General features: G+C 46.0%; 1 protein-coding gene across 1 annotated transcript in view; it reads left to right on the plus strand.

Moving 5' to 3' along the window:
- The window catches only part of USPL1 (ubiquitin specific peptidase like 1), a 28,437-nt gene extending 11,332 nt beyond the window's left edge, over window positions 1-17,105 (plus strand). Inside the window, exons 3-9 of the mRNA XM_073662490.1 lie at window positions 669-797; window positions 885-3,453; window positions 3,760-3,849; window positions 7,921-8,050; window positions 9,751-9,876; window positions 11,673-11,827; window positions 12,541-17,105. Coding sequence (XP_073518591.1) covers window positions 669-797; window positions 885-3,453; window positions 3,760-3,849; window positions 7,921-8,050; window positions 9,751-9,876; window positions 11,673-11,827; window positions 12,541-14,099 — 4,758 coding nt within the window. The 3' untranslated portion in view covers window positions 14,100-17,105. The remainder of the gene's footprint in view (window positions 1-668; window positions 798-884; window positions 3,454-3,759; window positions 3,850-7,920; window positions 8,051-9,750; window positions 9,877-11,672; window positions 11,828-12,540) is intronic.
- Window positions 17,106-24,317: the final 7,212 nt, after the last annotated feature.

Here is a 24,317-nt window from a genome sequence, read left to right on the forward strand (position 1 = left end):
ACACTGAACTCACACAAGACATAATTGGTTGTATTGCTTAGTTGTCCATGTCGGACATATCACCCGGCACAGAAATTAATGTTTTTTTTTTTTCTATGGCATTATTTTCACGTCTGTACTTTATATCAGTTCTACAGAGAGAGAAAAATCCTATTAGAAATAGTCACTGTTGTTCTGTATTTTGAAGTCACAGTTCACCATTACTGACCAAAAATGCTGGCGTGTGAATAAGGTTTTATACAAATAAGTGCACCTTGTAGCACCACCTAATAATAAATTTAGATTGGCCATAATTCACAAGGATGATTAAACGTTATCTGTTGATTATGGTGTTAGGGAGATTCATCAGGACTGGTTTAGAGGAAGAGCAGAGCGATAACAGATTCCACTGTGATAAAACCTGAAGGTGACGGACTCGTCGACGTGATACATTGTTCGCTTTTTCTTCCAGTGTTGATAAATCTCCTCTATGACCTCTAACACCGGCAATGCCGTGTGGTTCTGATTACGTATGAGACCTGTTATCAGAATTTACCTATGTTTTATGTTACATTTATAGGGTTTTTCTATGGTATTACTGTTTGGAATCACGTCGGGCCAAAACAGAAGTGTATTATGTGACTTGTGACAGCATTGATTGGACCTTATACATTTCTTGTCCTCTCCAGAACTCCCTTAACATCAACGCTCCCCGTGATGAATGGTGCCCGGTGTGCAAGACCAAGGGCCAAACACAAGCCCTCAAGACATACCGCATTAATATCACGCAGTCAATATTCCTCTGCACTAACCCTCAGGTATGTCTCCTTTATCTGTTAGGAATTGCTAGATTTGCATTGACAGATGCCTTTAACCTTTTTTTCTGTTTTTTCTTTTTCCTATAGTGTATTTATCCATTGGGATATACTCCCTTGGATAACATAATTGCAAACACTTCTGACCTTAAGAAGAATAACAGCCCCAGAAAACATAAAAAGCGCAACGGCTCTGACGTGTTACCAACGCCACGTGTAGGCGAGAAAAGAGCAAAAATTGATTTGCCCATCTCTGATGACTCTCTTGCTGCTCAGGATGAGATCTGTAACTCGGCTCTTGATTTTCCAACACTGGGATGGGATACGGGTTCACCAACAAGATTACAGCACGGTCAGAAGGAAGGTTCGGATCCTCTTATGCAAAATGGCTCAGGAACTATTAACCCTCTTAGTAGTCCAGCTTTATGGGATAAGTCTGGCTTTCCAGTCCTACCCATGGGCTCTTTTAGTAGACATGCACTTGATCAACCTGATGTGTTGCCTGCAGTACACAATGGGCATCTTGAAGTATTGAAGAATGGAGAGCTAGAAGTTATTGATACTTTAAATAATAGTTCTCCTCTCCATCTCCCAATAGAGACTGACGCAAGAGCAAATAAAGTGATTAATACTGAGGAAAGGGTAATGACTGAGACGTTAAATAAAGAGCATAAACTGCATGTTCCTGCCTTCAGCTCAGACAGTGTGTCCTCCTGTGTCTCTCCACTTAGAGAGCAGAGCAGGGAGCAAGGATGTCAAATAAAGGAAAATTCCTCTAAGGAGGCGCCCGTCCCTCCGTGTAGTAATATCATGTTTGATCTCGAATCTGAGTTACCACCGGCATGTGATAAACAACCTAAAGAACGTAATGAGAAAATGGATGATTTGATTGATAAAGGAGATGTGGTTTCTCTCCTACCTCAGGACACTCCTAAAGATATAAGTGGAAATGCCGTCTTTGAATTGCAGCATGAAGAGTCTGACCAACAAATGAACATAAGCTCATTGTTGGACACATCTCTTCCGTCTTGTCCAGAGGATGGTGTGCAAGATCGCAGCTTTGGAATTTCAGATTTATCTCTTAAGTTAATGCAGGAAAGTGATGAAAAGGCAGAGGATCAATCAGATGGGCTACAAGAGTGTCCAGAAGAAAGTACACATTTTCGGAAGCCACTGTCCTCTCCATTGTTAGAGGACGGTGAGAAAAGTCTGCCTACCTTCACAACAAATGAGTTGGAGAAGCATCTACCAGAAAGTTTGTCCAAAGACAAGTCCGATACAGCCTCTCTAGAACCAAACAGATCGATGGTAAGCACTGAAGATCCATCACTACCAATTCCAAATTTGTCACTGCTACAAGAGTTGGCGCAAAAGTGCCAAACAACTTATTCTGAAGAAAACAGTCCCTCTAATCTTTTACAAGACATTTTGCCTGAGCGTGAAGTGGGAGAGAACTCTTTGAAGAACACTTGTGATAGCCACACAACTTCTGCCCCTTCTGTAGATGACCAGGTCTCTGCTGAGGCTGCAGTGATATCCTCACCGGGCAATCAGTTGTCCAAGGTACTTGATACAACTCTGATGTGTCAGAACAGTGACGTGGCATCTCCAACTGTCTCTTTACCAGATCATGAACCTGTTTGCCATCCAGATAATGGTTCCTTAGAGAGAGAGTGTGAAGCTCATGGCCCTTCAGCATCTATGAAAGATGCCTATAATACACACACAGATGTTAACTCTCAGAACAAAATGTCATTGCTGAACCCGCAAATTTTGTTACAGGATTGCATGTCGTGTCATTGTGGAATGAATGTACCATCTCCGAGTTTGCACGAGGACTCTTATGACAGTCCTTCTCCTCCTTCTGTAGAAGTTGACCATTCCTATGCCAAACATCCGATGACAGAAGTGCAGGTCTTGTTACGGGACTACTTGAAGTGTCACTGTGGAAATACGAAGGGCAAAAATTCTGAGGTTTGCAGTCTCATGTGCGAGGGAAGGACTGTTACGGACCGTGCGGAGGTATCGGCACAGTCAGACAGTTCTGAGGATTTTACTGCTGAAAATGCCGCAGCCGCCCCACCACCTCATTGTGAATCTCCGACATCCAAGAAGAAGTTTTCTGAAAACGCAGTTTTACCTGACTTATTACTTGACATTCAGTCCAAGCACCGAATTGAAGAACCTACGTCCGCGGCCTCCAGTCCGGCATACGATGCTGCCCAGTCAGATACGTGGCAGGATGGAAAAGTCAAAGTGCACAATAACACAATGCAAATATTAAATGACATTATTCAAGATGGCAGCAAAGCGTCCGATACTTTGGAAACCTCATTAAACAGCGATGGACTGATGGCTGATGAAAGCGATGACGACATGGAAGCAGAAAGTGAGGGCCCAGCCCAAGGTGATAAAGTGCCGACAGCTAAGAAATTAAAACCTGAGCAAAAGATTCTACAATGGAAGAACAAGCATAATTTATGCTGGTTAGATTGCATATTATCAGCCTTGGTCCATTCAGAGACTCTCAATAATTTTGTTGCCATGGACTATCATACTAGCAAGGAGTCACTGATTCCTGATCTCTTCATGAGATATAATGAAGCCACTGAAATGTTTCTAGAGAGTCTTGCGCTGAAGAAGAAGAAGCGGAAAGCAGGTGGGTGAAGTGGTGGAAACGGCTAGACATGCATATTAATCCCGATGCCCTCATAAACATGCACTCTCAGAATGACTAGGCATGCATGATTATTCTAGTGGTAGGTGTTACATATGACTGATATTGCACTGCTCCCATTTCAATGCCTGGGTGGTTGACTACATTGTGGTTGGTGGCCTTCAACGAAAGGAAAGACACATATATACACGCACGCACGCTATTATAAAATACACAGATGTGTATGCATACATGTATAGCTTTATGTTGGCATTTAAGGATTTACTTTTTCCCACTCTGTTTTTGCAGATCACAGGCGACCAAAGTATGAGAAGTGTCTGCATGAGCTCAGAATAAGCATCTTTGAAAAGCTGCAACCACTTTTGAAGTGCAAATTGGGTACGTACAACACCAGAGAAGACGTGTCAGATTTTCAGTGTGCTTGCATACATATAAGCCATTTGTGGACACAATACATATCACTATGACCTAGTTTTCATAATAAAAAAAGTAATTTAGTAGGAATTAAATCTACATTTTGCCTGCCCTCCCCAAATAGACACATCTCACCACTAGACTTTGGTAGCAGTGGATCCTCTTCCAATAAATTATTTCCCACCAAGTTAAAGCGGATCTATCGGTGTGAAAGCTTTGGAGAATTCTGTGCTTTTTAAAGGGGACTGCAGCGCATTCAAATGAGAGTATTGAAGCCACAGGATACGTTGTCACCACACAAGCGGTGTAGGAAGAACCCTTATACACTCCTTGTATGGATTGGGGCTATGTACCGTATCTGAAAACTTGCACAATGCCACAACATCACTTCTGTACAATATCTAGTGTAAAGACACAAATCTTATTGGGCAATATTCTGGTCAGTGACTATTTTTGCTATTTCATCCTGGATCCTTTCATCTTCAGTAAAAGGGAAATTTTGGGGTGAGGCATAAAAAGTGTTTTCCGGAATTTCATGTCCTCCAGTTGCATTTTGCATGCCTGGACTACCGTACATTTTTCCTATTACTGCGCTGAAGAGATTGGCTTCTAATTTTCCCTCAAGTCTAATATAGTGACCTAGATTTAGCTGTTCAGTAAATTAAAGAAGCACTCCTGCCATCAAAGTTTTTATCCTCTTAATATAAAAAGAGATGAACTGGAATAAGTTGGTGTGCATGCAGCGTGTAAGCGCATGTTCACACTGGCCAATAAGCAAACAAAACCCAAGTTAAAAACAAAATAAGCAAATACCCTGCAGTAAATAAATAGCAATAGTGCATGAAAATAATATAGGGTGCTTAGCTAATATAATTCTGATTAAAAAAAAAGGTAAAAGCCATCCCACCAGCGTCAAGGTGACCCTTTTCTGGACGGGCCTAACCTTTAGTATTAAAACCTTACCATTTGTCGAGTGACACAAATTTGCTCTATGTACAAATAAGTATGTGGCTTCCCTTTTCTTTGAGCTGGACATTACATTCATCTAGTTCCCCAATGACTGGGTGTCCATTAGCCGGGTCTCGGTTCTTCTCGGCCCTTATTCACATGTATTTCACTTGACAAATGGTAAGGTTTTAATATTAGAGGTCAGGCCGAATAGGCTGACCTTAGCATTGTGTTGGGGTAACATGCCGCCTGAGACCAAGCCCGTGCACCATGGCATAAGTAGCATTAGCTGACATTTCTCATCCCCTGCATTATATAATAACACATGGATAAGCCTGAGGACTTGTCTTCTAATACACCAATATATTCTACAAGGCTAGCGGTCACATTTTAACCCGTTCAGCACTTGGAGGCCATCTGTCACATAGGATTAAAGCTTTCATGTGCAGTTTATTTTTAATTAGGTGGCCCCCCCTTCATTGCAGGTGTCTGAGAAGTGACTTAACGTTTTTGGACATATCGGACAGCGTTCTAGTGTAAGTAGAATAACAACTGCAAGGTACGGAAAATAATGGGCTGTAGTGTAAAGCGAGCCTCGCTGGGAGGAATCCTGCAGAGAGCAGTCCCTTCTCACAATGAAGGCAGATTACTTGTAATAATGAGAGAAAAGGATACCCGTAGATGATCCTGGTACAGTAAATGGACCTGGAGTAACCCGAACATTGGGCGCAGAGAGACTAGACTTCAGGGTAAAGTGGAATTGTACACATTGACTAAGTTACACACGACAAATAAATTTGTCCAAAGCCTGCACTGCCATCATGGTTTCTAATTTTGGCTTCTTTTTTTCAGATCAGGGCTACCATTATGCGGTTATATTAAAGATGGGCCCATAGTTGTCTGTGGGGGTGCAAGTTACCCAACTACCTGGGTCCCCTATGTCCTCCTTCCTGCTGACCTTGATCCCTGCTGGGCTTCTCACTTCCTCTCTTTGGCAGGGAGCACCATGTGGCTGCAGCAGTGTGTGTGTGTGTGTGTGATATATAGATAGATACAGTGGTGGCCAAAAGTATTGGCACCCCTGCAATTCTGTCAGATAATACTCAGTTTCTTCCTGAAAATGATTGAAATCACAAATTCTTTGGTATTATTATCTTCATTTAATTTGTCTTCAATGAAAAAACACAAAAAGAATTGTCCTAAAGCCAAATTGGATATAATTCCACACCAAACCTAAAAAAGGGGGTGGACAAAAGTATTGGCACCGTTTGAAAAATCATGTGATGCTTCTCTAATTTGTGTAATTAACAGCACCTGTAACTTACCTGTGGCACCTAACAGGTGTTGGCAATAACTAAATCACACTTGCAGCCAGTTAACATGGATTAAAGTTGACTCAACCTCTGTCCTGTGTCCTTGTGTGTACCACATTGAGCATGGAGAAAAGAAAGAAGACCAAAGAACTGTCTGAGGACTTGAGAAACCAAATTGTGAGGAAGCATGAGCAATCTCAAGGCTACAAGTCCATCTCCAAAGACCTGAATGTTCCTGTGTCTTCCGTGCGCAGTGTCATCAAGAAGTTTAAAGCCCACGGCACTGTGGCTAACCTCCCTAGATGTGGACGGAAAAGAAAAATTGACGAGAGATTTCAACGCAAGATTGTGCGGATGGTGGATAAAGAACCTTGACTAACATCCAAACAAGTTCAAACTGACCTGCAGTCCAAGGGTACAACAGTGTCAACCCGTACTATCCGTCGGCGTCTGAATGAAAAGGGACTGTATGGTAGGATACCCAGGAAGACCCCACTTCTTACCCCGAGACATAAAAAAGCCAGGCTGGAGTTTGCCAAAACTTACCTGAGAAAGCCTAAAATGTTTTGGAAGAAAGTTCTCTGGTCAGATGAGACAAAAGTAGAGCTTTTTGGGAAAAAGCATCAACATAGAGTGTACATGAAAAAAAAAGAGGCATTCAAAGAAAAGAACACGGTCCCTACAGTCAAACATGGCGGAGGTTCCCTGATGTTTTGGGGTTGCTTTGCTGCCTCTGGCACTGGACTACTTGACCGTGTGCATGCCATTATGAAGTCTGAAGACTACCAACAAATTTTGCAGCATAATGTAGGGCCCAGTGTGAGAAAGCTGGGTCTCCCTCAGAGGTCATGTCCAGAAGGACAATGACCCAAAACACACTTCCAAAATGGTTTGAGAGAAAGCACTGGAGACTTCTAAGGTGGCCAGCAATGAGTCCAGACCTGAATCCCATAGAACACCTGTGGAGAGATCTTGGAGAAGGCACCCTTCAAATATCAGGGACCTGGAGCAGTTTGCCAAAAAAGAATGGTCTACAATTCCAGCAGAGCATTGTAAGAAACTCATTGATGGTTACCGGAAGCGGTTGTTCGCAGTTATTTTGGTTAAAGCTTGTGCAACCAAGTATATTAGGCTGAGGGTGCCAATACTTTTGTCTGGCCCATTTTTGGAGTTTTGTGTGAAATGATCAATGATTTGATTTTTGCTTCATTCTCTTTTGTGTTTTTGCCTTGCAAGCAAATTAAATGAAGAGAATACCAAAGAATTTGTGATTGCAATCATTTTCAGGAAGAAACGGAGTATTATCTGACAGAATTGCAGGGGTGCCAATACTTTTGGCCACCACTGTAGAGAGATAGATATATAATCTCATTCTTCTTTTCAAACCACCATGGGCCCGTATTTATCCATGACTAAAGGGATTGTCCCTGCATGTTTTATTTTAGAGGTGGGAAAGCGCAGCCTTTTGTGGGTGTGCACAGACTAAAACACATGGACATCTTCAAGATATATGGGAGAATCCTGCAACCATTGAGGCTGCAGATTTCTACATGAAAGTATCATGACGTGCATCATCAGATGTGAGCAAAACTTAGCAACCTTTGCAGTATTGCAGGCAGCTACAGTTAAGTCTCTACTTGCATATAAATGTACATAAAAAATGTGCTACCTTCTGGTGCTGAATGGGTTAAGTGCACAGTATAATGGAAAGAAACCTGTTTTTATTGCAATTTTATCTACAATTTTTTATTTTATTTTTGTTTTTCTCCCACAGGCAAGAAAGAGAGCCCGGTCTTTGCCTTTCCGTTACTCCTTAGACTGGACCCCCTGACTGAGAACCTGTTCATGCATTCATTTATATGGCAATTTCAGTGCGAGGTCTGTGAGTACAGCTACCAGCAGAGGTGAGTGCGGGGGGCCCAGGGGCCCGTCTGTTACTGTGCACTCGGCAAACCGCATGAATGGTTTGTAAACTGGAGATAGATGTCGCTCCCAGCACTGGACAATGTGCAGTATTTTCTGCATGATCCTGAAACGAGCGCTCTTGTAGAAATCCTGCAGAGAACACTGGTTAATGATCTGCTAACTGCTTCCATTTACTGCTGGTAAAGTATGAGCCCAGTTGTTGTCCTATTGCACATAAGTTGTCAGAGTTTACTCACTTCTACTTTGGCCAGGTCCGTTTCGAGGATCAAATACACCAACAACGCCTGACTGCCATTTTAAACAGATTTTTATGACTTAATTTGGTACATAACATCTAACACCATGGATAACAAAGCATTTGGTGTAGCTCTAAAATCTCCCGTCACTTTTAGACTTTAGAGGACCTTTCCTGACTTACTTGATTTTTAGCAAACACTTGCATTTTCCTCCTAAAATAACAATTCTTGAGCTTTATTTTTTTTTTTTTAGAACCTTTCAGTTGCTGTTCTTCTGTTATTCTTCCTGGAAATTTCAGATTAATTTGACTTCAAGCTGTTGCCAGTCTCCTTAAAGGGGACCTGAAAGGTGATCTGTGCAGCCCAATTTACCGGCGGCATGTATCAGGCACTTGCTGTATGATGTCAGCCATGTGAGGCTGCAGTGGTTCAGAGTTACAATTTCTGAGAAAAACCACTTTAAAAGCTGCTGGAACTGAGCCGCACAGGAGACTAGTCTGGAAGTGCTTTTAGTGAACATAGCGCCCACATACTTGCTCATGTCAGCAGCTGCCCCTATCTCTGCTCTGCTTTATGGCTAACCAGGGATGGCACTCCTAACCGGGGACTATGGAGTTTGTCCATGGATGGCCTTTTTCAATTGTGAACTACTTGCAAGGTCACATTTTAGATTTATTTACTCTGCCTCCGGTTTAGTAGAACTGTAGGAGCTTTGGGTATTGCATCCTTATTACTGCAAGGTAAAGTCTGTGCGTTTTTAAAGGGAACCGGTCGCCAGGATCTTAAATTATAAAGCATGGCCACCAGCATTAAGGCCTCTTTTACAGCATACTACAATCCAGTCTGCAGATCCCAAAAAAGACCGTTTATTATACTCACAGACAGTGCGGTCCGGTCCTTTAGGTGTCTCTGGTCTTGATCCGGCGCCTCTTTTTGCGATTGCCGTCCACCTTCCCTGCTTTTTGTTGATGATGCGTCCTACATCATCCACACAGTGCCCTAATCACGCTCCTGCGCATGCACACATCTCTCCGTCCTGCCGAGGGCAGAGCACAGTACTTTAGTTCTCATTACAGTACTTTGCTCTACCCTCAGCAGGACGGAGAGATGTGTGCATGCGCAGGAACGTGATGGGGGCACTGTGTGGATGATGTAGGACACGTCATCCACCTGAAGCAGTAAGGAGACCAGAGACTTCCATTTTACCGGACAGCGTCATCTGTGAGTATAATAAAAAAAAGGTTTTTTTGGATCTGCAGTCTGGATTGGGCACTTTCTTTACAACAGAATGGTGTGAAAATCCTGGTGACCAGTTCCCTAAACCATAAAACAGCACTTCAATATCACTCGTACAATTACATTTTAATTGCATGCATTGTCTGGATTTAATCAAGCTTTATCAATATTAATGCTGATATCTGTTTCTTCTTCCACCTTTGTAGATGCCAAAAATCATTGACTACGTTCACAAAAGTAATTCCAGAATGGCATCCTCTGAACGCCGTACACTTGGGGCAGTGCAATCGGTGCCGACATCCAAAGCAGAAACGGAAAATGGTTCTGGAAAAGTAAGATGATTCTCCTTCGTTTTTTAAACAATACTTTGAAAAATAGAAAACTTGTGAGGGTTGAGCGAGTATGTCCTGTCCGAGTATGCTCGGGCCGAGCTCCGAGTATTTACAGCTGCTCGGTGATATGGTTGAATCGCTCCCAGTGCATGATTTGCAACTGTTTGACAGCTTTATTACATGTGAGGAATGTGTAAGAAATAGACATTCCTCCCATGTAATAAAGCTGTCAAACAGTCACAAATCATGCACACGGGAGCGATTCAACCATATCACCGAGCAGCTGTAAATACTCGGAGCTCGGCCCGAGCATACTCGGCGAAAGGGTTAATAGAACGTACTCGCTCAACACTACTTGTGACCTTGCTGAGTGACAATTTGCAACTGTGGTCAGTGTTTGCGTGCTACAAGGGGACATCTTGCATGCACTCGGGATGCTTCCTTGCTGTAACAGTAGTGCTCGTCTAGTTCTGAGATTCCTCGCTGCCATCCTGCTTCACATGCGATCACAAGAGCAGCGCTCTCTGCTGAACTCCGGAGCTGTAGAGCAGGATTTAATGAGCAGGATCACTTCTCGCTTCTTCTCTAGCGCTGCCCTGCCTATTACTGATGCCCTGATATATCCCGCTAGTGTCTGAACTCTTGCCTTGGTGGACAAAGAAGATCAGAAAACATTACTTCATGGGCAGTAAATATTGGCATGCACCATTTTTTTTATATATTTTTTTCACATCTGCTGATTTGCTGCAATTTTAAAAAAAACTGCAACTTTTTTTAATGCAAATGTAAAAAAAATTTGATTAGCATCATAAATTTTGGTTAAGAAACCTATAAAATAGTTCATGTTACTAAATTTATGCAAGGCAGGTGAAGTGTTGCCGTAGAGAGGCGGCCTGGTGGTAGAACCGTGCAGGTGACAATAGGGTTTCTGACTCACCAGCCCACACGTTTAAAAGAAGGCAAGAAGTGTTGAAGGGAACCAGTCGCCTCAGAAAATGCTATTTACGGGAAGGTAAAGGGTTTATCTGCAGGTAAAATAGCTTACAAAGCTGCCCACCCGCCGTCGTACTGAAAGGCTGGAGTCACAATAGTGTATGATCTCTCATGCTAGAGAATCTGGCCGATTATGCTAATGACACTCTGCTCGAACTCTGTCAGAATTTGAGCCGAGTGTCATCTGAGTGTGATCCTATTATCTCTTATGAGAAAATCGCAGCACAGGTGCGGAGAAGACTGAGAACTTAATTTTTCCATCTTCTCCATGGTACATGGTGTGTACATCGGACTGCACTCTGATGAGATCATCGCACCCGTAGACTTGTATGGGCAAGTGCGATCCAATTATCAGATTCACCCGCAGTTTGCTATTATTGTTCTCTTGTGCCGAATCAGCATGAGAAAATAACCGCACATCTGCACTGCTCCATAGTGTAACACTGGGCCAAGTGTTATCCGATAAATCATCTGATAGCACTCAGCCGTGTTATACCCATGCACGTGCAAGCGAGCCCTAAGCCAGTGGCTCTGGCGAGAATACAATACTATTTCTTCTTGGGAGCCACTTGCTTCAGTCATATGGGTGTGCACGGAGCGGCTGGATATCATGAAAGGTTCATATTACACTGCATTATACGTTGTCTGTTTTGCAAACCCCTCACTGAATAATGCCCCATGGGGGGAGTAGAGGGGGTTTTCTTCTCCATAGCTGTGACCTCAATCTACAGAATATGAGATATAAGAATAACCGCGTTGCAGCACGCGTATTTTATATTTTCATAATTTTATTTTTTTTGTAGGTTGAATTCGCTTTTCATGGTTCACTTTGTGGATGGATCGCCGACAAATGATCTGGACAAATATTCATTTCAGTTTCAAGGCCATTTATATGAAGTGAAGGCCATAATTAAGTATAAGAATGATCACTTCTCTACTTGGATATTAAATAAAGATGGTGAGTGTCAAAGGCGGAGAAAAAAAGCACATTACTATTCACTTATTTCTGTTCGTATAAAAAAATCAAAGGTAAACTCCTGGAAAATAACCATGCCCAGTGCCGTACACCTGGATGTATTAACAGTCCACACTACGTAGATGTATACACACAAGTGCACAGTTTTATGTGCATACATCTATGTTGTGTGGACTGTTTCCATCCAGGCGTACTCTCCTGGGCATGGTTATTTTCCAGGAGTTTAGTTTCCTTTAGGGCTCCCAACTAGTGATGAGCGAGCGTGCTCATTTAACCCTTTCACCGAGCATGCTCGGGTGCTTACCGAGCATCTTCGGTGTGCTCGTGTATTATGTTCGAGTCCCTGCGTCTGCATGATTTATGGCTGTAAGACAGCTTCAGCACATGACGTGATTGCTTGTTTGTTAGGGAATCCTCACATGTGTTGAGGTTGTCTTACAGCCGTAAATCATGCAGACACAGGGACTCGAGCATAATATACGAGCACACCGAAGATACTCTGTAAGCACCCGAGCATGCTCGTTGAAAGGGTTAAACGAGCATACTCGCTCATCACTACACCCAACCCCTTGTGGCTTGTCCATGTTGCCTGTTTACTTTTTTGTGTTGCGTTGGGAACTGTCACCCATGTCTGATAACTGATGGCAACATTTCTACGGTTTCTGGAAACCTTAATTTTTCCCTTTTTCTTTAAGGCTCCTGGTTTGAATCAGATGGCCTTCGGGGCTCATTCTGCAGAAGATACCGGAAAATTAATGTACGAGCTGATGCTTTTCATATTGTCATCTGGGAGAGAAGCGGTGGAAAGTCATTTGAGGAGAATACGCAATTTGTTGCGGCTGAACAAGCTTCAGAGCTTAAGCCAGCAAATGTCTCCATGAAGCCTGAAGATCCTAGCTTTTCTCCAGTGGGGAGCGCTGAGCTTTCCCAGAGGGTTGCTCCTTCGGTGCAGTCTGTTGATTTAAACACATCAGATCCCCTTGCAGGAATGGAAGGTTATGCCGATGATGACGTGATAACTCTGAACCTAGTTGCGATACCCACTGATGTAAATGGCTGTCCTATCGAAACTCCTGCTAATCTTCAGGCAACTGATACTTGCAGGTCTATCAAGGACCCTAGTCAGGAGGAAGGGACTAGCACTGCTCGCCTCGAAATGTCCACTAATGTGCAGCCAGAGGGTGAAGAAGATGCTACACTTGCATCAGCTGTCTCCTCGGACTCGAATGCAGAGACTGCCCCCCTCATAAATTGTAGTGTTGAGCGAAGTCCTTTGATACAAAGCCCCTTACATCCAGCAGGCGAAGCCATTGCAACTAGCACACCCTCTCAGCAACCCTACAACCACGAAAAGACGATAGCTGGCAACTGGATGAATCGATTAATGAGAAAAAATAATTCTGTTCTAAATTCTCCTCTTCTTTCTGCAAATGGGAAGATGCAAGCACTCAAAGCTCTTCCTCCTCTGAAGACAACGGATTCAAGCGATGCTCCCAAGAAAGCTCAGAACTTTAATGGCTTTTTAAACCGATCAACAAGTAAAACTGATTTTTCGGCATCTAATATATCTCCATCAAAAATTGCAAGTAAACTGTCCTTTAATGTTCTGAAAGAAAGGGTAACAGCGGTAGCTAAGCCAGTGGCAATGCCTGCAACTTCAGGCTTTAAGACACCTGCTAGCAATGGCTTAGATTATAGTAAAATGATAAAAGAAGGGAGCTCATCCAGCGAGGATAAAATTCGTAGACTGAGACTGAAGTTATTGAAAAAGCTAAAGGCCAAGAAAAATGAGCTAGCTACATTAGAAAAGTTAGCAAAAAAGCAGGAGAGTGGCCCCACTGGAGCCCAAGCTAATGGTGCTCCTCATGATGGTTTTAATCGGAAGGAGCATCTACGAGGCTTTCTACAGGAGCTTCAGGAGCACATAGACAATGCTGATAATGAATCTGTATGCACCATGAGCTCATGCAATTCTTTATGTAGTAGTCCTGGAGATGCCGAGTTCTTCACAGAACTTTTCTCACCATCTCCTGCTGACAGCCAACCAAATGACAGCAGGTATCTGGAGATGTTGGCTGATGGCTGTGGAATAGCGGCAGGTGGCGTCCTACATTCTGCCTCGGGAAGTAATTCCTGCCCTACAGTTAAGCTCAACACTTCTGCTGCAGATGGGTCTTTAGGGCGGATGTCAAATTCTACTGTAGATGTTCTGCGTGAAGACAATGACTATTTTGATTTTGATGATTATTTCTAGGACATTATTCCTTGTTCTCACAGTGCACTGATGGTCACCTTTTTCCAGGTCCTTTCTCTTTGTTAAAAGTCAACTGAATCCTAATGGGGGATAAAGGTTTTAGGGTTCTCTTGATCAACTAGGTCTCGACCCAACTGGTGAGGTGGCCGCCGCATTGAAGAAGAAAATGAATGGATAGATGAGCTTCCATGTGCACTGATCTCAGTCCCTTCCAAGGGAGTCACAAAAATGGCCGGGCAAGCGTGTTTCCATAACTGCGCTCTTGTGGCATATCACGTCAATGACAAATGCTTAAAGGGAATCTGTCAGCAGGTTTGTGCTATGTAAACTGAAGACAGCATGCTGTAGGGGTTAAAACTTGCCTTTCTCCTCAAGCTCAGTGGTTTTTATTTGCTTGCAATGATTGTTTTAGCACCAGGAGCTTATCATTGCTGGGACTCAGCAGCTGTACTTCCTGGTTCGACATGCCCCCTCCTATGATAAGAAGCTCACTGTCTATGGACCAGAGATCCTGGTGTGGGTGGGATTAGCTTCCTCAGCTCTGCTGTGTTGCTAAATCTAAAATCTGTCTGAGAATGGCTGCACCGAGTAATCTAATTGATACATCGTTGGATTCAGCTTCTCTTTGTCTACATCAGGCTGCTCTCAGATAAGGTAGCAAAAACCTGCTGACAGATTCCCTTTAAGGGGTTTCTAATCTCTAAAACAGGACATTCTCTTCAAAGCTAGGTCGTCTTTGCCTTAGTAAAATTGTGGCACACATGCTTCCTTTAGGTTTCCATGTGAAAATAAAATAAGTTTAAAGGGCTTGTCCTGCTCCACTCTCTTCCGCATTGATAGGAGAGCTGGTTAGGCGGCATCACGTCTACTGATACTTGCCGGGATGCATGCACAGTTGGCAGGTATCATGTACCTTTCTCATTCATTAGAGTGGAGCAGACGTTTGATACATCCCCACTGCACACTCATCTTTGCAGGTAAGACATGATGTCACCTGCCACTCACCACCTACTGAGTAGGTTAGCTGCACAGGACAAACTATTTAAATTTGTTAAATAGGCGCGTCAATTTTATCCTCAAAAGTTGCAGTGATGCTGCAATTTAACTACACCTGACAAGTGGCTGGAAGGCGCCATGGAGCCCTAGCCTAGTAATCATCACTTAAAGGGATTGTTTACCTTTTTGGAGACATTTTTTTTTCTTACTTAAATGCATACAATTGGGGCTAAAAAAACATTTTTGAAATTGGGTTTATTTAAGAACTTTGCACTGTTTGCCTCCTGTAGCTGCTATATTACACTATTGCTGGCTGCAGAATGAGTTAACGTGGTGGGCCACATTATCTCTACTTTATCAGTTGTGTTGGGGACATGCCCTGTGGCTCTTACCATTATATAGATAGGACAGGTTCTCCTCCTGCTCTTGGTGCAGCTTTGCACACAGACTGCACTGCTCTCTGGTCCATACAATGGCTGGTGGTGGTGGAGGAGCATGTGACCAGACCTGTCCATCAGTCTCCTCCAATAGAAAACCTCAGATGAGAGAACTGTTTTTCTGTTGGAGGAGACTGATGTACAGGTCTGATCACATGCTCCTCCTCCACCACCAGCAGCCATTGTATGGACCAGAGAGCTGTGCAGTAACAAGAGCAGGAGGATCTGTGATATCTGTATAATAGTCAGTGCCACAAATCATGGCCCCAACACATCTGATAAAGGAGAGCGGATGTGGCCGACCCCATTAACTCATTCTGCAGCCAGCAATAGGCAGTGTGATACAGGATGCAAACGGTGGAAATTTTTCTAATGAAACCCAATTGCAAAAATTATTTTTAGCCCCCATTGCATGCATTTAAGTAAGAAAAAAAAAATGTTCCCAAAGGTGGAAAACCCCTTTAACTCAGCTGTGTGTTCTGACATCAGAGTGTGACTTTGCCAGTGTGTAGGGATCGTATCCATACTGCTCCGTGCATCTGTTCTTGGTTATCTCTTCTGCACTTCATAGATTGCGGACCACCCCACAATTGTTCAGTGGAAAGAAAGAACAAGTCGCCTCATGGGTCAAAAATGCCTCCTTGCCCATGCTAAAAAGGATCAAGGCAAATCAGATTTCTACTTTTCGGAGACCTTTTCACTCTTGCACCTTATAGTTTGATAGTGCACTTCACACTGATTTAACTAGAAATGAAGTAACCCGTCTGCTGTCAGCGGAAATACTCCAAGCACTTCGGGGTATGGTCCCACATAGTGTCACAGGACCAGCGTTATGAAAGGTCTAACTAGATCTCATTCCCTCTCTGGAAATCCACCTGCTTTGCAGATTTGAGATCCCGCATGATAACTTATGCTGCAGATGTCAGTGCAATGTATAGGGAGAAATATGCATAAAATACAAGCCATAGCCACAGCATTAATTACCACACAATGAAGTCCAGCTCCTGTTTATGGTGTGGAAATCTGCACTGTGGGAACAGACCCTTAAAGAAATAAATGTTCCCACTGTAGGTCCAAGTAGTGCCGTGTAATTATTTGCATTGAGTTGTGGCAGCATTTTTAGTGTTTTGGATTTTGTTTTTTAATCCTCCCACACTTACATTATTGGTGCATTATTGGCCTTACTGTGAACCAGCACAAAACGGTGCAGTTAAGATCGAGTGTTGCGGCTGGGCTCACACTATTAGTGTGCAACTGGTAGGCCAATAATCACAGAAATTTCTGGAGAAACAAAAAAAAAAGTTACTGTTTTTTTTTTTGTTTTTTTTTCACATGTTTTACCATTTAAAACCCAAATACTACCACTGGGTGTGCCCCCCGCCTTCTTTTGACATTTGATTGTAGAGCCTCCATATTATCCATCCCTGTGTTTGCACGTCTGATCGCCTCCCCATTATCGGCTGATCGCCTCCCCATTATCGGCTGAGGCCGGTCTCTACATTTCCTGACTTGACTTGAAAATTTGTATATTTTATATGTTTGGCGGCTTTTCTTTTTGTGATAGAGGTTCTGCTATATTAATATGTAAATTATTAATTCGTCTTTGTTTTATTGTAAATACTTTTCGATTTGCAATTTATGTTTTATGTATAATAAACATTACAAAAATGATGGCAGCGTCCAACGTATTCATGGGTCAGATCACATGTATGGATGGATATCTTCTCAATGAGTCGGCAGTGTTCATCCCATGGTTTACATTTATAAAGGGCCCACAATTACTGTAACCGGTATCTCCAAAGTGATGCAAATGGGACATCTGTGTGTAATAAATATATAGTATGTACTTGTATGTGTAGAATATATATATATATATATATATATATATTAGTGTGTGTGTGTGTGTATATATAATATATATACAGTACAGACCAAAAGTTTGGACACACCTTCTCATTTAAAGATTTTTCTGTATTTTCATGACTATGAAAATTGTACATTCACACTGAAGGCATCAAAACTATGAATTAACACATGTGGAATTATATACTTAACAAAAAAGTGTGAAACAACTGAAAATATGTCTTATATTCTAGGTTCTTCAAAGTAGCCACCTTTTGCTTTGACTGCTTTGCACACTCTTGGCATTCTCTTGATATATATTTCTTTTTAATTTGTGTGTGTATATATATATATATATATATATATATATATATATAGTGTACTAGCTATTGAGTTGGTATCCCATGCTGGTATGTGCTGCCCCCCATCCTGGTATTTGTGCTCCCCAATCCTGTTCCCCCCCATCCTGTTATGTGCTGCCCTCATCCCTATCCTGGTATGCATGGCACGCCTCACCCTCAATCCTGGCACGCATGGCACCCTTAATCCTGGTACGCATGGCACTCCTCACCCCCAATCTTGGTACGCATGGCACCCCTCACCCTCAATCCTGGTATGCATGGTACCCCTCATCCCTATCCTGATATACATGGTACCCCTCATCCCTATCCTGGTATGCATGGGCCCTCATCCGAATCCTGGTATGCCTTGCCCCCCCCCCAGATCCCTATCCTGGTATGCATGGTACCCCTCATCCCCCAATCCTGGTATGCGTGGTACCCTTCACCCCTGGTATGTATGGTACCCCCAATCCTGGTATGCATGGCACCCCACTATCCCCAATCCTGGTATGCATGGCACCCCACTATCCCCAATCCTGGTATGCATGGCACCCCACTATCCCCAATCCTGGTATGCATGGCACCCCACTATCCCCAATCCTGGTATGCATGGCACCCCACTATCCCCAATCCTGGTATGCATGGCACCCCACTATCCCCAATCCTGGTATGCATGGCACCCCACTATCCCCAATCCTGGTATGCATGGCACCCCACTATCCCCAATCCTGGTATGCATGGCACCCCACTATCCCCAATCCTGGTATGCTTGGCACCCCACTATCCCCAATCCTGGTATGCATGGTACCCCTCATCTCCCAATCCTGGTATGCATGGCCCCCTCATCTCCCCCAATCGTGGTATGCATGGCCCCCTCATCTCCCCCAATCGTGGTATGCATGGCCCCCTCATCTCCCCCAATCGTGGTATGCATGGCCCCCTCATCTCCCCCAATCGTGGTATGCATGGCCCCCTCATCTCCCCCAATCGTGGTATGCATGGCCCCCTCATCTCCCCCAATCGTGGTATGCATGGCCCCCTCATCTCCCCCAATCGTGGTATGCATGGCCCCCTCATCTCCCCCAATCGTGGTATGCATGGCCCCCTCATCTCCCCCAATCGTGGTATGCATGGCCCCCTCATCTCCCCCAATTGTGGTATGCATGGCCCCCTCATCTCCCCCAATTGTGGTATGCATGGCCCCCTCATCTCCCCCAATCGTGGTATGCATGGCCCCCTCATCTCCCCCAATCGTGGTATGCATGGCCCCCTCATCTCCCCCAATCGTGGTATGCATGGCCCCCTCATCTCCCCCAATCGTGGTATGCATGGCCCCCTCATCTCCCCCAATCGTGGTATGCATGGCCCCCTCATCTCCCCCAGTCGTGGTATGCATGGCCCCCTCATCTCCCCCAGTCGTGGTATGCATGGCCCCCTCATCTCCCCCAGTCGTGGTATCCATGGCCCCCTCATCTCCCCCAATCGTGGTATGCATGGCCCCCTCATCTCCCCCAATCGTGGTATGCATGGCCCCCTCATCTCCCCCAATCGTGGTATGCATGGCCCCCTCATCTCCCCCAATCGTGGTATGCATGGCCCCCTCATCTCCCCCAGTCGTGGTATGCATGGCCCCCTCATCTCCCCCAGTAGTGGTATGCATGGCCCCCTCATCTCCCCCAGTCGTGGTATGCATGGCCCCCTCATCTCCCCCAGTCGTGGTATGCATGGCCCCCTCATCTCCCCCAGTCGTGGTATGCATGGCCCCCTCATCTCCCCCAGTCGTGGTATGCATGGCCCCCTCATCTCCCCCAGTCGTGGTATGCATGGCCCCCTCATCTCCCCCAGTCGTGGTATGCATGGCCCCCTCATCTCCCCCAGTCGTGGTATGCATGGCCCCCTCATCTCCCCCAGTCGTGGTATGCATGGCCCCCTCATCTCCCCCAGTCGTGGTATGCATGGCCCCCTCATCTCCCCCAGTCGTGGTATGCATGGCCCCCTCATCTCCCCCAGTCGTGGTATGCATGGCCCCCCTCATCTCCCCCAGTCGTGTTATCCATGGCCCCCCTCATCTCCCCCAGTCGTGTTATCCATGGCCCCCCTCATCTCCCCCAGTCGTGTTATCCATGGCCCCCCTCATCTCCCCCAGTCGTGGTATGCATGGCCCCCCTCATCTCCCCCAGTCGTGGTATGCATGGCCCCCCTCATCTCCCCCAGTCGTGGTATGCATGGCCCCCCTCATCTCCCCCAGTCGTGTTATCCATGGCCCCCCTCATCTCCCCCAGTCGTGTTATCCATGGCCCCCCTCATCTCCCCCAGTCGTGTTATCCATGGCCCCCCTCATCTCCCCCAGTCGTGGTATGCATGGCCCCCCTCATCTCCCCCAGTCGTGGTATGCATGGCCCCCCTCATCTCCCCCAGTCGTGGTATGCATGGCCCCCCTCATCTCCCCCAGTCGTGGTATGCATGGCCCCCCTCATCTCCCCCAGTCGTGGTATGCATGGCCCCCCTCATCTCCCCCAGTCGTGGTATGCATGGCCCCCCTCATCTCCCCCAGTCGTGGTATGCATGGCCCCCCTCATCTCCCCCAGTCGTGGTATGCATGGCCCCCTCATCTCCCCCAGTCGTGGTATGCATGGCACCCCTCATCCCTTTCACGCTGCACACATACAAAAAAAATAAACACTTATACTCCCCTTTCTTCCCTGTGCTCCAGCGCTGCTGTGTCCTGTTCTGCCGGGCGAGGAGTGCGGCGCTAGAGCACCACGCTGTCTGGCGCCATTTTGCTGAAGACACACTGTAAATTTGTCTTCAGTAAAATGGCGCCGGATAGCGCTATGCGCATGTGCCGATTCCGACGCCTTCACGCCGTCCCGGTCTCCGGCCAGAAGAGAGGCACCGCGGCAACGCTCCTCCCAGTCAGGTAAGTATGGTGTCAGAGATCGCGGTATACGTTCAGTGTCTACGCATACTGCGATCTCCGGCGCCATACACTCTTACCTGTAACTGCTCCAAGCGTCGTTCTGTCTGGAGCCAGACTGCACGTCGCGCATGCGCAGTCTATTGAGGTTTCAGACAAAGAAATACAATATATACATGCACTATATACACATGCACTACATAGAGCTCTGGTAAAAATTAAAAGACCGCTGCAAAATTTTCAGTTTCTCTGATTTTTCTCTTTATAGGTATATTTTTGAGTAAAATATACATTGTTGTTTTAGTCTATAAACTACTGACAGCAGGTCTCCGAAATCCAAACTTAAAAATTTTTGTGTTTATTTGCAGCAAATGATAAAGCGTCAAAATACTAAAAAAGAAACAGTGCTTTCAGATCTCAAATTACTCCATGTTTTAACTCGGGAACAGTTCAGAAATCAATATTTGGTGGACTAAGGCAATGTGCCCACGATGCCGAAATGCTCCGGATTTTTTCCTGAGCGTTACTGCATCTCCCTGGCAGAAAAAAAGCATGCGGATTATACATGCGGATTATACATGCGGATTGTACATGCGGATTATACATGCGGATTGTACATGTGTTTTTCCTGCCAGGGACATGCGGATGTGAAGCGTTCTTCACATGCATTTCCGCATGCGGGTTGTCAAGCGCTTTCCAAGCAATTTTAGCGCGCGCATGCTTGCACTGTATACACACACGCATGCGTGTACTATATATTTTCGCCCAAAATATTGCAGGGATGGTCAATAACAAAACCAGATCAGTGATTGGCTGCAAAAGGCAAGGGACTGGAGCAGCAGCGGAAAGCCAAGGAATACAAGTACTATCTGGCTTTATTTTACATTTCTTTAAGCTCCTCCGGTCCACTTTGCTGAAAGTGAAAGATCCCTTTAAATAGAATGTAACCAAGCTGTGGACAGTTGCGCAAAAAATGTCCCAAACATATGGCACTGGCACTTCTAGCTACTCTGCCACCCCAAAAATGCACCAATCTTGTCCATGAGCTCATATTGCAGCTCAGATTCATTTACATGACTAGATTTTTCTTGCTGAAAACACTTTCAGCCAATCTGTCACTTTATCATTGTCATCATCCAGTTCCCATTTTAGATGTGGAGATTTGCTCACGACGACTGTAAGCTTTGAGGGCACATAAAGCATGCGATCAGACGAAATGCTCACTTGGCAGCTGATTGTGGCCATGTTTAATGATCAAGAGTTTCATTTAACAGCTTAATTGGTGGAACGAGGGTTCATAAAGGGCCTTAATGGGAATGTGCCATAACAAATGATCTATTGGTAAAAATTAAGTTTAAAGGGGTATTCCCATCTCAAAGATCCTATTCCAATTTGTAGTAGGTGTAATAATGGGAATAGCAATTGCCTCCAATTAAAAATGTATAGTTTTTCTGATTCGCTATGTCTCTTGTCTCATGTGCAGGCATTTCAGGACCTTGGGTATCCATGGTTACAACCAATAGCAACTAGCTAACTGTCACTATATCGGTGGTCATAACCATGGGTTACCTAAGGTCCTGCAATGCCTGTGTAGCACCCTGAGGACTCGGCTGCTACAGGGGTATTGCACCTCAACCCAGAGGTGTGATATTCCACTCCCGGGTAAGGATGGAGTGTGGAACTGAGCTAGTAGGCTGCATGCACTACACACATCCCATTTCCGAGGAACAGACCGATGGTACTCCCACTAGAGAAATGTGCAGGTACGACAGTGTCTGTTCCTGGCTGGAGTGGGAGGGGGGTGGAACATCCCAGTAGTGTAGGGGCAGATAGGGGGAGCAGCCTGGGTAAAGCTAGGAGCTCATTGGGTGCTGGTCACCTGAGCTCACACATAGAGGGAGTATATAAGGTGGGCACCATCTTAGATCAGGGTCAGTCAGTTGTCGGTCAGTCTGTCTGAGAGCCTGAGAAGCAGAGCAGAGGAGAAGGAAGAGGGACCCAGAGGCGCAGGAAGAGGGGACCCCAAGAGCCCATAAGAGAGCTAATAGGGTGAAGGGTCGGCAACAGGGTACCGGATCCCAAGCTGGTGGAGGCTACAGCACTAATCCTCAGCCAGAGACCGGAGGTCGTGGGCAGGATCTGCCACGACCACCCACTAAATCCACCCGGAAGGCAGACCAAGAATAGGGTCAGGGAGCCCAGAGGAGGCTTGACCAACAAGAGGCCCGAGGGAGCCGGACTTAGGTGGATCCCTGGTGGGAACGGCCAGAAGAAGGGAGAGTCAGAAAGGAGCTCAGGACCACACTCCGGAGTTGCCTGGGAGTTGACCGAGTCCAGGACCTGGTGGACGCAGCACGGCTCGGGTGGTCACTGCTGTACACAGTGACCCGAACAACACCAGTAAGTAAAACCCTGGAACTGCATTTTATGCCTCTGAGTCTCCTTGCTGCACCTTCACAACCACCATCCTCCACGGCTGACCCCCTGAGGCTATACCCCTCCCGTTGGGGGTTATACTACCAAAGCTGCACACATACCAACAGCCTCAGCGGACCCTGCTGCAGCGGCGGCCTTTTGACCGCAAATCAACGGGTGGCGTAGTCGACACAAAGAACTCTAATAACATCTGTAGGACTGCCACACACTGAGTTTGACACCCTGGGCACGGACCGGGTCACAGCCACTCGGAGACTACAACCCCCATCTGATCCGGCTCCGGGTATCCCTAACAGCACTGGCCCAGGGGGTGCGTCAACTTTGGCGTAGTCGGCAGGATAACGTGCCCGCAACAACCGGGTACTGCGTGCCTGAAGAAAAGTTCACCGTTACCTCAAAAAGAAGTCTCCCGCCGGTTCCAGAGGGTCCCCGCCAACGGACCCCATCACAGGTCGTTTCCCGCCGGTTGTCCGCCATTTGCAGCTTTTTCCCGCCATCCATGGAGTTTCCCGCCACTGGGAGACGATTCCCGCCATTTCCAAAGATTTCCCGCCTTGGAAGAGCGGACGCCATTATGGGTGTGCCAGAGGGTGGCAAGAGGCCACCTCCCATCGTGGGCCAGGTCGAAGAATGGCGCCAAAAACGGAAACCGCGCCCACCAACAGAGACTGTGATGCTGGAAGTGTCCATCAGCGTGAGAGAACTGCCTCTGGAACTGAAGTTGCCCCGGGACCACCCTCAATGTGGGCGGAGACAGAACGAGAGAACGAAGATGGGTGCAGCCTGGAGAAGTCTGGAGAGAGCGCACCCGGAGACAAGACGTCTGGAGGAGAGTCCAGAGAGAGCCTACCCGGAGATGGAGGGAGAGTCAGGCAGCACCGACCCAGTGGTCAGGAGCCTGTTGCAGGTCGCCACTCCAGAAGGCCTGCTGGAGATCCAAGCACAGCTCCCCCGAGACCGGGAGTGTGCACAGACCGCGTTGGAGGGCCTCGCACGGAGGATGGCCCGGGTGCAGCGAGAGACGTTGGCGGAGTGGAGCCGAGAGATGGCCCAGCAGACCGGCACCCGTCAGCGGAGCACGCCACCTGAGACGAGGAGACAGACCGCCTCTGAGGATGGCGCAGGAGGAATGAAGGCAGGAGACGGCGCCGAGAAGGGAGCTGAACGGACGGAGGCAGGTAAAGGGGACGTCTCTACCCCGAGCCGGGAAACCGCGTGCCTGCCCCAGCTCCCCGTCGCAGAGCCCGAA

Source organism: Phyllobates terribilis, unplaced genomic scaffold (assembly GCF_046119375.1).
Source record: "Phyllobates terribilis strain yellow unplaced genomic scaffold, ASM4611937v1 Scaffold_2__4_contigs__length_985480577, whole genome shotgun sequence".
Classification (NCBI taxonomy): domain Eukaryota; kingdom Metazoa; phylum Chordata; class Amphibia; order Anura; family Dendrobatidae; genus Phyllobates; species Phyllobates terribilis.